Source organism: Amblyraja radiata, chromosome 1 (assembly GCF_010909765.2).
Source record: "Amblyraja radiata isolate CabotCenter1 chromosome 1, sAmbRad1.1.pri, whole genome shotgun sequence".
In the NCBI taxonomy this organism is placed as follows: domain Eukaryota; kingdom Metazoa; phylum Chordata; class Chondrichthyes; order Rajiformes; family Rajidae; genus Amblyraja; species Amblyraja radiata.
The window spans coordinates 73,854,560-73,868,738 of NC_045956.1; the positions used below are offsets into that span (position 1 = coordinate 73,854,560).

The 14,179-nt window shown below is 41.8% G+C and overlaps 1 protein-coding gene across 4 annotated transcripts in view; it reads left to right on the top strand.

Moving 5' to 3' along the window:
* The window catches only part of arhgap24 (Rho GTPase activating protein 24), a 472,936-nt gene that overhangs the window by 80,449 nt on the left and 378,308 nt on the right, over positions 1–14,179 (top strand). Inside the window, exon 1 of one of the 4 annotated variants that reach the window (XM_033024147.1) lies at positions 13,937–14,071. The exons of the other annotated variants lie outside the window; for them this stretch is intronic. Coding sequence (XP_032880038.1) covers positions 14,026–14,071 — 46 coding nt within the window. The 5' untranslated portion in view covers positions 13,937–14,025. Of the gene's footprint in view, positions 1–13,936; positions 14,072–14,179 lie in introns of those variants that run through there. 4 annotated transcript variants of the gene reach the window in all.

Genomic DNA, 14,179 nt, shown 5'->3' on the forward strand with positions numbered 1-14,179 from the left:
CACTTCCTGGTTTTATAGTCCATCCCCCCTGCCGCCAGCGGGGGCAGCAGAGAGAATGGGGAATTTTGTAAAATCATTAATATCTCTGTCATTTTTCATCGACTGGGAAAATCCTCGGTACACATGTGGCGGAGGGGGGCTCTGAGCGAGGTGGCCAAAAATGACGGCCGTAGGTGGCGGCGTTCTCTCGGAAATCGCAGCACAGGTGGCCAAACCCGGTCAAGAACAGACTTTTAGTAATATAGATATTTTTTTTTTTAACTCATCAACTTCAGCTGATCTATGGCACTGTGGTTTTGAAATTACTGCAGGACTGACATCTTAAAGCAAAATCTTACTCGGTTTAAGTTATTTTCAACCCTGTCCTTTGCATTTTATACTTGCAACCTATAGCTTCCAATAATCACTTTAAATTTAACACTATTTTTGAAATTATATATGTCATACAATGTTGTTTTGGTTTATTGTCACGTGTACCGAGGTGCAGAGAGGAGCTTTGTTTTGCATGCCTAACCAATCAGATCAGATAATATTATACATATATACAATCAAGTAAAATTCATGTACATTAGGTAGAGCAGAGGGAAAGACACATAGTGCATAGTATATTTCTCAGCATTGTAGCACATCAGTTCCATAGGCAAAGCCCAATGTCTGCAAGGGGAGGGGAGGGGGGAGGGGGGATTTGTAAGCACCGTTTATGGGCGACTATTTGCATACCTTGGGTATGCAAGCAAAGAATTTCACTGTGACTTGTCACATGTAACAATAAAGTCTATGGAAAGACTGATCAGAAGCTGGAGCACTTTGGAATTAGGGAGTAAATGTATGGCAACCTGGTCACACTCTAACACAGGAGACTATTGTTGCCTCTGACTTGATTTGTCCCTTCAGGTTTTACAGGTTGGGTTCTGGAACCAATTGCTCTCTCCACGTTGTCCTATTCATTACGATCTATTTTAAACCTTGCCGTTCTTTTATGGAACATCATGACTTTCGCCTCTCAGCTGGATGCTGGCTCTGTTTGTGCAGATAGCTGTCAGCGGTGAGGTTTGCACAGTGATTAGTATCTTTAACTGTGGTACCAACTTAGTAACTATTGCAAAAGCAGAAGAATATTTTGTACTCTTATTTAACTGTGAAACTACCCAAGTGGACCTGATAAAGCTTGATGTCTTTGTTCAACGTGGAAGCAAAATACTGAAGATGTTGGAAATCCAGAACGAAACTGGAAAATGCTGCACAAATTCAGGCAGCATCTGTGGGGAGAGAACCAGAATAGATATTTCAGGGTAACTATTACTTACAAATGGGCACTTTCAGATGGAAGCAAAAAAGAAAAGAAATTGAAACAGGATGTTACAATCAAGTATTGGTGGCACGGTGGCGCAGCGGTAGAGTTGCTGCCTTGGTACCAGAGACCCTGGGATCTCTGGTTTCCTCACACACTCCAAAGATGTACTGGTTTGAAGTTTAATTAACGGTATAATTGTAAATTGTCCCTAGTGTGTGTAGGATAGTGTTAGTATACGTGGATCGCTGGTCAGTGCGGACTCAGTGGGCCAATGGGGGGGGGGGGGGGGGGAGGGATAAAAAACAATTTAGGAGAAACCCTTTTTCTTCATTTCTCAGAAATGGCTGTACAATTCAATATTTTCCTTTTCATTCTGTCCTCCACTGTTCATTTACTTTGACGACTTTAGTTTGCGCCCTCTGAATATTGGTAACTTAACCAGGATTGAAGAAAGATTTTAAGAAGGCAAGCTGGAAACTCAAAATCACGAACAAAAAAGATTATAAATTTCAGGATGTTGAAATGAAGTGATAATCCAATTCAGGCACTCTGTAGAAGTCAATGAGTAGCAAGAGAATCCTCTCCACAGCCTTTGAAAATTATTGAAATCAAAGAATTTAGTATTAAATTAGAAGGCGAAATAAAAGGCCGCAATAATTTCTAATAATGCAGAGACCAAACCTGAATAATGATCTCTTCATGGAAGCTGATAATACGTTTTTATTTACAATCAACATTTTAAAATCTGCTTAAAATCAAAATTTTACCTCCATCTCCTGCTAACAGGTTAGTTCCAAATTAACTTTTTGAAGCCCAAAATAAGCTCTCAAATCATAATCTGATCAAGGGTTTGATTGCTAACCATTGACTTTGACAGAATGTCTGAATGGGTTAATCAAAGGATGGATTCTGAGATAGCTCAATATGACAAATTCACTTTAAGTGGTTATTACTTTGGTGGATAGAGGTGAGTCACTAGATGTTGCTTGCATGGATTTCAGTGAGTCATTGGGAGCCCTGTTAACAAGACTTTTACTTTCATATAGGTAAGATAAATTGGATTTGAAGACTCATTCCAATTTATGTGAAGGGGTTTAGATGAAGGGATTACAAGTAATGTTAGCAAATTTGCTGATGACACAAAGCTGGGTGGCAGTGTGATCTGTGAGAAGGATGCCATGAGATTGCAGGGTGACGGACAGGTTGGGTGAGTGGGCAGATGCAAGGCTGATGCAGTTTAATGTGGATAACACACCTGACCTCTTTTTCACCATTGAGTCCAGAGGTCGTAAACAAACAAACTTGAGTCCAATGTGCTTCTACCTGGCATGACTGACATATAGCACAAATATATTCATTTAAATAGATTGAAAAAAGAAGTGAATGATTGGATCATTGTTTTGTATTTTATTTTATTATTTTTAATTCATTTCTAGTAATTTAAGCTCTTTACATAAAATATGAAAAATAAAAATAGATTTATTTGTTCTGTGGGATATTATTTTTCAATATTTTATTAATTCTAAGGAATAATATATGTATGCATGTGGATGGCTAAGGGCCAATTAGGGTTAGTCACGGAGTTTTGTATGTGGGAATGTCTTACAAATTGGATTGAGCTTTTTGAAGAAGTGACCATTGTGAACGGCAAGGCTCTGGCGAGAGTTGTTGAACAAAGGAATCTAGAAACGGCGGTACATACAAATGGGTGTATAAAATGAGCTGCCAAAGGAGGTAGTTGAGGCTGGGACTATCATAACATTTATAAACAGCTGGACAGGTACATGGATAGGAAAAGTTTGGAGGGATATGGATCAAACACAGGCAGGTGGGACTAGTGTAGCTGGGACATGTTGGCCAGTGTGGGCAAGTTGGGCCGAAGGGCCCGTTCCAGACTCAATGCCTATGACTCTATGACTTCCATAAAACTGGTGTCACAGGTATGTCAGATGGTTAAGAAGGCTTTTAGTAAATTGGCCTTCATCAGTCAGGGTATTGTGTATACAAGTTGGGATGGTATGTTACAATTGTATAAGATGTTGGGAGGCCGTATTTGGAGCATTGTGTTCAGTTTTGGTGTGCAGAGATGATTTACGAGTATGTTGCCAGGACTTCAGGACCTCAGCTGTAGTGAGAGGTTGTGCAGGCTAGGACTTTATTCCTTGGTGTACAGGAGGCTGAGGGGTGTTCTTATAGACGTGTATAAAAGGAGAACCCGGAGGAACCACAGGCGATCACATGGAGAATGTGCAAACTCAACACAGATGGCAGCCAAGGTCAGGATCAAAACTATGTTTCTGGTGCTGTGTAGCAGCAGCTCTAGCAAATGCACCACGATGCTCCCATCATCTGCAAACTTGCTAGCAATTCCTCCCAGATTTATATCCGGTGTTAAAATATATTACAAACAATGACTGTGTGGATTCCACTCATCTGATTACACTTAGCGCAGGAAAAGGAATTCTATTTGTTTGAATGGAATGCCACAGCAGAGGTGGGTATGAAGCAACTAAAATGGTTTGAAATTTACTTAAATATTTGTAATTGTTTTATTATTTTAAACTAATTTATGAAAAATAGATCAAATCCAGTATTTCTCATTACATTTTAAAATATTACAAATTAATCAAGCAATTTTGAATGCTTCTGAATGTTGATCACATTAAGACATACTCCAAGCCTTTGATAGCCAGCAAAGCCTATGAGAACATAGTAGAACCTTGTAGAAACAAAGAACTGAAGATGCTGGTTTACCAAAATAGACACAGTGCTGGAGGAACCCAGCGGGTCACGCAGCATCTCTGGAGAACCTGGATAGGTGACATTTTGCGTTGGGATCCTTCTGACTTACAGGGTCCAAACCCAAAACATCACCTATCCATGTTCTCCAGGGATGGTGCCTGACCTGCTGAGTCATCCCTGAACTGTGACTTATTTCCCTTTGAGAGTTTTTGCCAGCTTTCAAGTCTTTTTCAGCCAATTTGTGGGCTGGATTTGTTTTACTCCTGCACATGATCTCGCTGTTTGACAAAGCCATGCCACCAGTTAGTGGTTCGCTGGATAGGATCAGGCCAGCACTTAATAATATCAGCAGCAGAGGATCTGTACTTTTTCCACATATTAATGGCGTGATCAAGGATGGCTTAACACCAGCGGCAATCTCTGGCCCATTATTTTCTTATTTAATTTCAAATTTACACAACTTAAGGGCCTGTCCCACTTTCACGACCTAATTCACGACCTCTGCCGAGTTTGCCCTTGACTCGTGCTCGCAGCATGGTCATCACGAGGTCGTAGGAGGCCGTAGGTAGGTCGTGATGCTAGTCGTAGGTACTGGTGGCATCAAGTAGGTCGGGGCGTTTTTTCTAGCCTGATGAAAAATGTCCACGAGTAAAAAAGGTCGTGAATTTGGTCGTGAAGGTGGGACAGGCCCTTTAGAATTACAATTGTGGACCTGTTGAAATTCCAATGACAGTGACAACAAAAATAGTTTATGGATGCGAGTTAAAGTATTTTTAAATTTTATTTCAGCAACAATCCAAAACCATAAATGAATAAGAAGTTAATTTATTGAAAATTAGTTTGCATTCTTCCAATAAGAGCAGAGTGGTATTTTTATGTTAATTTGTACACCATTCATGCCCGATAAATTTGCAATTTTCATAATTTTGCAGTGGCCAATCCTAGCACTGCATAAAAATAGAACATTTCTGCAGTTTCCCTCTTCACTATGTGTTAAACATTCTTGGTTTAAACGTGGCATGAATGAGATCACACACAACTTTTTTGCAACAAAGTAACAAATATTTAGGTTCCTTAAATTTGAGTCGAGAATTGCCAACCTTATTTGGGCAATTTGGCGTAGGCTTCATCACATGACCAACCATCCTGGCTGAGGAGGTGCATCAGTTTTCTGTGATTGAAGCTGGGCCTAGAACCAGAATCCCATAATCAGGAGGAATATGTCAATGGTTAATAATTGTCGTTTTTAATGCGTGTGCAAAGAACCATGTCCAAGATAACCTTGGCTCTGGGAGTAAAGTTTTTCCAATTGGCATGGGTTCATCAAAGTCGTGGGGGTGAAAACATAAAGGCTTGGGCATTAGTTGACGAAGCTTGACCTTGCTAGAATTAAACTTTGGGTTTGCAACCACATTGATCTAACGTGTTAGAAAATATATTATGGAGTTTGTACGTTCTCCCTGTGACCATTTGGGATTACTTCAGGTGCTCTGGTTTCCTCCTACATTGCAAAGATGTGCAGGTGTGTAGGTTAATTGGTTTCTGTAAATTGTCCTTGGGGTGTAGGATTGAGCTAGTGCACGGGTGATTACTGGTTGGTGCAGACTTGGTGGGCCAAATGGCCTGTTTCCACTCTGTATCTCAAAACTAAACTGAACTAAAAAAGACATGGGCCATGCAGCATCTGTAGCTGGAATGGACAGGCAACATTTTGGATTGGGATCTTTCATCAGAATGGTCGCGCACACACCCCTATCCCCTCCAAGTCCCAAACCTCTCTCAATGGTATCTATCCTTGATCCCCGTCCCCCCAACCTCTGCCATCTTCAGAGCCTGGGTTTGATCCCAGCCCTAACCCCTGTTGGGTTTTCCTCAGTTCCTCCCTGACCTCCCCCTCTCCAATGCTGAACAGTTTGTCTTCAGCAGAGGTCTTGCGTTTGTACCCCTATTCCCATACCGCAAAAAGTTCAGAGCCCAGTCTGAAGAAGGGTCGCAACTAAAAATGTCACCTGTCCATTCCCTCCACAGATGCTGGCTGATCTGTTGAGTTCCTCCTGCACCTTGTGTTTTGCTCATGATTCCAGCATCTGCAGTTCCTTGTGTTTAAATTAAAAATGCATCTCCACCTAACGAGCCAATACTTAACATGAAACTATATGTGTGAAATCCCACAGGATGTGGAAAGATGAAGTGAATAAAATGGCATTGTAGCAGTTGGAATATAAAGTGGGAATATTTGAGGATCTAATTTTTTGGGGGGAAGAATAGGCAAACATTTAAAACCATGAGTAACTATAAGATGTTTGTGCATAGAAGGTGTGTTGGTTCACGAAATGGAGATCACGAATGTGTAAGTTTGACAACTAAAGAGAAAATAAAGGTCCATTGACTCTCATTGTAAGGGAGTACAAAGCAAGGAAGTCTGCTACAAATGTGTCTGACCAAAAGCCTAAACAACCTCAGCCACTGTGTGGCAAGGTTTGATCTTCGTTCATAGGTTGTAAAAAAATGGGTGCAGTAGCACTCTTTATTGGATTATTGTTGCTACATGTACTATGATACAGTGAAAAGCTTTTGTTTGTGCGCTTCCCAATTAAATCGAATCATATTAATACGCGAGTCCTCTCAAGCAGTACACACGTACAACAGCTAATGTAAAGCGAGAAACACCAAGTGCAGAAGATAGTTTACAGCTTTGTTGTGTTATAGTTCCATATTATGTGTTCGAAAATCATTTATTTCTGTAGTGGAGCACAATTACTGGATCAAATCATACTTGTGAAATCCAAATGAGTACATCCTTGTGCAATTTCTTTAGTCAGAAGGGTGGTGAATCTGTGGAATTCTTTGCCACAGAAGGCTGTGGAGGCCGTCACTGGATATTTTTAAGGCAGAGATAGAAAGATTCCTGATTAGTTTGGGTGTCAGAGGTTATGTGGAGAAGACAGGAGAATGGGGTTAGGAAGGAGAGATGGATCAGCCATGATTTGATGGCCCATGTAGACTTGATGAGCCAAATGGCCTAATTCTACTCCTATTACTTATGGCCTTATGACATCTGACATGTGTCAATCCTGCACTGGGTGACTGTTCCCCACGCAACACCCTATTGGAATACCTTCCTGGAAAGTAGATCACATTGTTTGGAAGAGCACCAGTTGCTGGCGAAAGAAAACCATACTTTCATGACATTGATCTCTCCACAGCAGCTCTATTTAGAGGGGTATTCCCCGGTATGGCCATTCCAGCACGGGAAACCTATTCCAAGTAGGAGATTTTGATTATTGTAATGTATCGATCATGCCCTACAGCAGCTCATCACTAATCTACCAGCAGCCACACTCTCAGGCTGTAGTTTTACAATCCAGACGGTGGTCTCTTAGTATTCTTACCCCAACCCCTACACTGCAATCTCCAAGCATCCCCTCCAACTCAACTGCCCCTCCAAGATTCCTCCTTACCCCTCCCTCACCAAATCATTGTCTCTTACAAGCTCCAACCCCGGCCTTCTTACGCCACCTTACAAGCTTTGATATGAAGGTGTTTCCATCTTCCCCTCACCCCTCGCCTTTCACCTGGGACTAGATTTGCTATATTTTCCTTTCTAGATTCCACCGCCAAGGCAATAACTACCATAAAAGGCCACAGCTGTAGTCTGGCCTCATCAGCTCCCTAGAAATGTAAAACTAATGTCCCAAATCCAGAACTAAGGTTATTCTAGTCACAGCTCAATGCCCCTGATTTTCTGGCCATTCAATAATGCAACGTTATAGCCAACTCTGCGGGAAGTGATCCCAATAGCATCTGCAAGAGAGTCATCTAGTTAGTCTGGTGCATTTAGGTCTGTGTGCTGCAGTTGCATCTCTGCTTCTGGTCTACTGCACACTGTCAGAAATGGCAGCCTTGTCTCACCAAGGCACGGTCAAGCAGAGATGTTCTGATGCTGTGAGTTGCAGGAAGTGGGAGCTTCCAGACAGGTCCTGGCACTGCCTGTGGAAGGGCATGGGATAGTACATCAACACAACCAAAATCCCAAAGCATTCAATGGACTTGCACGGGTAATAGACATAGAGCCTAAAACTGAATGCAGTTAAAGGTATTAGTGCAAATCCAGTACGGGAAGTTAAGACACACTGTAAATTGGGAGAAATAACAAATAACAGGATTGAGCATTAGTGGGTAAATCCTGAAAGACCTGGAAAATCAGAGGGACACAAAATGCAGGAGTAAGTCACCAGGTCAGGCAGCATCCCTGGAGAACATGGATTGGTGACGTTTCGGTTCATGTCTTGTTGGGACCTTTCAAACTAAACCAGCATTAGCATTTCCTTGTTTCTACGAGTGTAAATTTTGTTTTAAGTGGTGTTTACAGAGTGCAATGTTTACATATCTGTTGTGCTGCTGCAAGTACTATTTTCATTATTCGGTTTCAGGACATGTGACAATAAAACACTCTTGACTTGATCTGAGGCCTTGATCCTCAAAAACATCCAATTCCTAATGGTTGGTAAAATCTAAGGGAATGCTGTAAGATAGTTTCAAATTCACTTTTGGTGTGAGTTTATTATTGTCATGGGAGTGCAATAAGAATAGTGAATTAAGAATTTTCTTTCCTACCCCTACAATCAGCCGGAAGAAGGACCCCGACCCAAAATGCCACCTATCCATGTTCTCCGGAGATGCTGCCTGACCTGCCAAGTTACCTCAGCATTTTGTGTCCTTTTTTTGTAAACCCGCATCTGCAGTTCCTTAGGTACACAAAAATGCTGGAGGGACTCAGCGGGTGCAGCAGCATCTATGGAGCGAAGGAAATAGGCAACGTTTCAGGCCGAAACCCTTCTTCAGACCGATGGGGGGGGGGGGGGGGGGGGGGGGGGGGCAGGGAGAAGAAAGGAAAAAGGAGGAAGAGGAGCCCGAGGGCTGAGGGTTGGGAGGAGACAGCCTGAGGGCTGAGGAAGGGGAGGAGACAGCAAGGGCTAACAAAATTGGGAGAATTTTCTTGTTTCTTGTTTCTACTGTAAGGCTAATGAGCCTGTCCCACTTAGGCGACTGCAGGAGACTATGCAGTTGCCACATGGTCGCCACATGGTTTTGGGTGGTTTGCAGGGAGTCACCTTCATGGTTGTGAGGTAGTTTCTGCATTCTGCAGCCTCATTATGGTCGCCGCAAATTTTTCAACATGTTGAAAAATTAGCGGCAACTAGAATTATGCTATCATGGAGAGTAGCGAGAATTCTCGTGCCGTAGGTGGGTCACCAGGTGGTCCTAGCAGGTTGCCAGGAGGTTGAAGGTTCTCTTAGGTTCTCGTAGATTGTAGCCAGTGCTGACCGGCTCATTGGGGAAAAAAACGTAAGGAATAGTTTTCAGAACCAAGAATAACCGACCGGTAATGTTAATGTCCGCTGAGCTTCACAACCGTGTATCTCTGGCTTCTTAAAAGTTGTCTCCACCCCTTCTCCCCTTTCTCCCCCCTTCTTTTAAAGGACTTACTGTACACTGCTTTTTAGCTTCTAAATTACAGCGCCAATCTTCCTGTTCATCGCGGTGTGTGTCTGTATCACATTGGCTTTGCAACATGTGAATTTCACTCAGACAGCGCTCCCCCCGTTTGCCCTGTCCCCCGCCTGCATAACGGGCTGGTGAAGGAAATAATGTGTGTGTGTGTGTGTGTGTTCCACACTGACAGTCGCTGTTCCAGTTGCCGGTTTATTAGGCGACTGCCGGCAACTTGACAGTCACTGACAGTCGTCAGAAAAATCGCCGAAGTGGACAGGCCCATAAGTAAATCTGGGTAGAGTCAATTTATTTATAGATTTTTCCCTAGAAGTGTGGTGAGCTGCGATATTTTATGTTTGCTGATTATGAATAAATAACTAAATTTAAAATACCAGCAGAAGCTTAAAATTAAGGAAACATCTGAATGACAAAACATGTCTGTGGCAAAATCTGCAGTAAAAGAACAATACTGACAAACCGATCTGTAATCCAGATCAAAATGGAGACTCTCCCAATGTTAAAGGAGGTGTCTGAATCCAGTGAGCTAATTTCTTCAGTGTTACTGAGTAATGCACAATGGACTATAAATTACTCTTAAGTAGAAGTCAATAAGTAAGAGAATGCAAATCGGACTTGTGAAATGCAGCTCCACGTTTGGGATTACCAATGGGTATTTACTTAGTCTGAGGTAATTATTTTCCATTTAATTTATTTTGAAAGTGTCTACAGTATTAAAAAAAGTTAACTGCAAAACCATTTTACTAAAATGTTATTTCATGCACAGATAATTACTTTTATAATGAAAGTAACTCATTGATATTTAAAGAATTGCTATCATGCTGCAAAAGATTTTATCTAATCTTCTCATATCTGCACTGTATGGAGATGGTTAAGATATGTAAATTGGGGTGAAATGTAATCAGTGTGGCTGGCATATGTGCTGATTTGATGCTCAGTCATCATTAAAATCCTTGGAGTGAGATGGACAGGTACTGGTTGTTCCTATGTGGCTTATCTGATGGGAAATGTCGAACATGAGCAACCTGTGTGACTGACATAAGCACTCCAGTAAGCTCATTGAGGGGAGAAATGGAGTGCTCCAGAATGGAATGATGTTAACACTCCTGTCTCATCTAGCATTGTGAAGAACATGCAGAGCAGACCTGAGAGTTGCCTCTTTCATCACTAACACATTTGGTAACGTTTATCCTTCAACATACACAGAAAGCCTAATGCTCCACTTGGTGAATATTGTCCCATTGTTAATTTGATACATACTGGGTCTGTTTTTATGCAGGTACGGTGCTATTTCCAACACATTATGTCAATAGACCATTGAGCAATTACATGAAACTTCACTGTCAATTATCAGTTGTTTTAAAAACGTTCTCCATCCTGCACCATAACAAGATTCTGTTGTTGTAACGTGAGTGAAGTACTGCCATTTGCTGATGTTACACTAAAACTGACAGCACCTTTGGGATTTTGGTGCATATAAAGTTACTATCAATGTTTCCTCCCAGGAATTTGTACAATCACAGGTATTTGTACTCCTTGGTAAACTGCACATCTCCATGTGGATGTGCAATTTACCAGCAGTACAAATACCTTGGAGTGTACCTGGACAGTAAACTGGACTGGTCCAGGAACGCTGAGGCCCAGTACAAGAAGGGACAGAGCCGCTGTACTTTTTGCGAAGGCTCCGCTCCTTCAACGTCTGCAGTAAGAAGCTACAGATGTTCTACCAATCGGTGGTAGCCAGTGCCATCTTCTTCGCTGCCATATGCTGGGGCAGCAGGGCAAAGGCTGCAGACGCCAATAGGATCACCAAACTCATCAGGAAGGCTGGCTCCGTCCTGGGGGCGGAGTTGGATTCATGGAAGGTGGTCTTGGAGGGGAGGATTCTCCTCAACCTACAGAGCATCCTGGACAATACAGCTCACCCCCTCCATGACACACTGGTCAACCTGAGGAGTACCTTCAGCAACAGACTGGTTCCACCAAGTTGCAGGACAGAACGCCACAGAGGACCCTTCTTCCCTGTGGCGATCAAACTTTACTACTCCTCCCCCTTCGGTTGTGGGGTAGACTGAGACTGACCCCCCTCAATCCCCAAAGCCTTTCCACTCATCACTTTAACTTCATGTATTTTGTGTTGTTTTAGGACTGTTGGCAAATTAATTTTCCTCCTAAAATAAATAAATGTCTATTATATAATTTCAAAATAAATCAATTGAAACAACATAAAGCTACAGTTTACCCTTTAAATAACCTTTGGTTCAAAATAGAAAGGTCTAGTAAGTTTGTGATTCATTTGTGATTAAGCTACTCTAAAATAATGCTTTTATGTATGTTTAGCATCTTTTATAGTCATAGAGTGTGGAAATGGACCCTTCGGCCCAACCTGCCCACGCTGACAATGTCCCACCTACACAAGTCACACCAGCCTGTGTTTGGCTTCATATGCCTCTAAACCTGTCCTATCCATGAACCTATCTAGATGTTTCTTAACGTATCTGGACACAAATATTTTAAAATGTGAAAGATTTCAATGTATTTTAAAACAAAACTTGTGACAACAAATTTCCCTTGAAACACTAATGGCATTTAGAAACATAGAAACATAGAAAATAGGTGCAGGAGGAGGCCATTCGGCCCTTCGAGCCAGCACCGCCATTCATTGTGATCATGGCTGATCGTCCCCTATCAATAACCCGTGCCTGCCTTCTACCCATATCCCTTGACTCCACTAGCCCCTAGAGCTCTATCTAACTCTCTTAAATCTATCCAGTGACTTGGCCTCCACTGCCCTCTGCGGCAGGGAATTCCATAAATTCACATCTCTCTGGGTGAAAAAGTTTTTTCTCACCTCAGTCTTAAATGACCTCCTCTTTATTCTAAGACTGTGGCCCCTGGTTCTGGACTTGCCCCACATTGGGACCATTTTTCCTGCGTCTAGCTTGTCCAGTCCTTTTATAATTTGATATGTTTCTATAAGATCCCCCTCATCCTTTTAAACTCCAGTGAATACAAGCCTAGTCTTTTCAATCTTTCCTCATATGACAGTCTCACCATCCCAGGGTTCAATCTCGTGAACCTACGCTGCACTGCCTCAATCACAAGGATGTCCTTCCTCAAATTTGTGACATTTAAGCTTCCACCTTAAACATGATGTGTATGTTCCAATATTTATTGAGCAATTTGTCTGCATTTTTTTTAAAGTTAATTAAAATTATAATTGTTGCATTCTGAAATGTTGTAGGTGGGGATTTTTTAAAGAGACTGGTTATTCTGGCAGTTTGATGACATCATGGCTGTCGGACATCTCAAGTCGTATATATGTTGACCCCAAGAGAAACCGGCAGCAGTTGGTTGACAGCATGGGGATCACCAGGTCTCGGTGGTGGCATTTCTTAAAAGTCAACGACGAGTGATCTGACGTTAATTATAATTCCTGAGTCATTATATAGTGGTGTAATACTTTGAGAAAATGATGGATGAACTGAGAATACTTGAATGATTTGAACCATTATAAAGCAAATATCGCAAGGAATATGGATAGTGGATATTACTTGGATCTGGACCCATCTTCAAGGATCTCTAGTACAACTTAACATCTCTAACGTCAGCACCATCTGTTGCTGCTAATTATTGGGCACTGGGGGCCTGAGAGGGCATTTTCCTGTGACATGGACACCAGCGTATCAAGTCTATGCCTTTGAATAGTGATCCCCCTCAATCTGTCCCCCCACTTATTACCCTGTAAGTTATTTTATCTCACATTCCCATAAACAAACTCTTCCTCCATTACCGCCGCCCTCCATTCTTCTACTACCAACTTACATCTGGGATTATTTACCATACTAAGTAAATTTACAAACCAGAACTTCTTTGGCCTGCCACACTGAACATTGAACACACTGAACTCCTTCATTGAGAAACAGCACCTCATCATCTCAAACTGTGTTGTAGCCTTTAGAACTAAATATTGCATTCAACAATTTTTAAGTTTTAGGTTAGAATTTACCCTGTTTTGTTGTTGGCTCCATCAGCTGAACTCAGCCATAGTCTCTCCACAGATGCTGACAGGTCTGCTGCCATAATTCCCAAATCCATTTAAAATCCACTGCTACAGTATGTTCTGCTACCTTGGTTCCAAAGTGTTTTTCGTTCTTTGTTTTTATTGTCTGAGCTCCTTTAAACACATAAATAAAGCAACAACAGATATATTGTCATCTGAACAACCATGGTCTCCACCCTATCACAGGTATTTCTTGTGCCTTCTCCATCCTTGCAACCTAAAACACATTTGTTTTCTCAACTTCAGTTCTGGTGAATGGTTATTGATCTGAAACATTCTCTCTGTGTCTCATTGCAGAATACTGCTTGACTTGCTGAGTATTTCTAACATCAGTTTTTACTTCAGTGATGCACCTCGTCCTTTCTATATTAATCGTCTAATACCCCAGAATGTAAAATTAGTGGAGAGGTGAATGTATAAACTGATATTTTCAGAGCAAGTCAGCCCTTTGCATACAGGTAAGAAGTAACTGCAGATGTTGGCTAAAACCAAAGATAGACACAAAAAGCTGGAGTAAATCGGCGGGACAGGCAGCATCTCTGAAAAGAAGGTATGGATGACGCTTC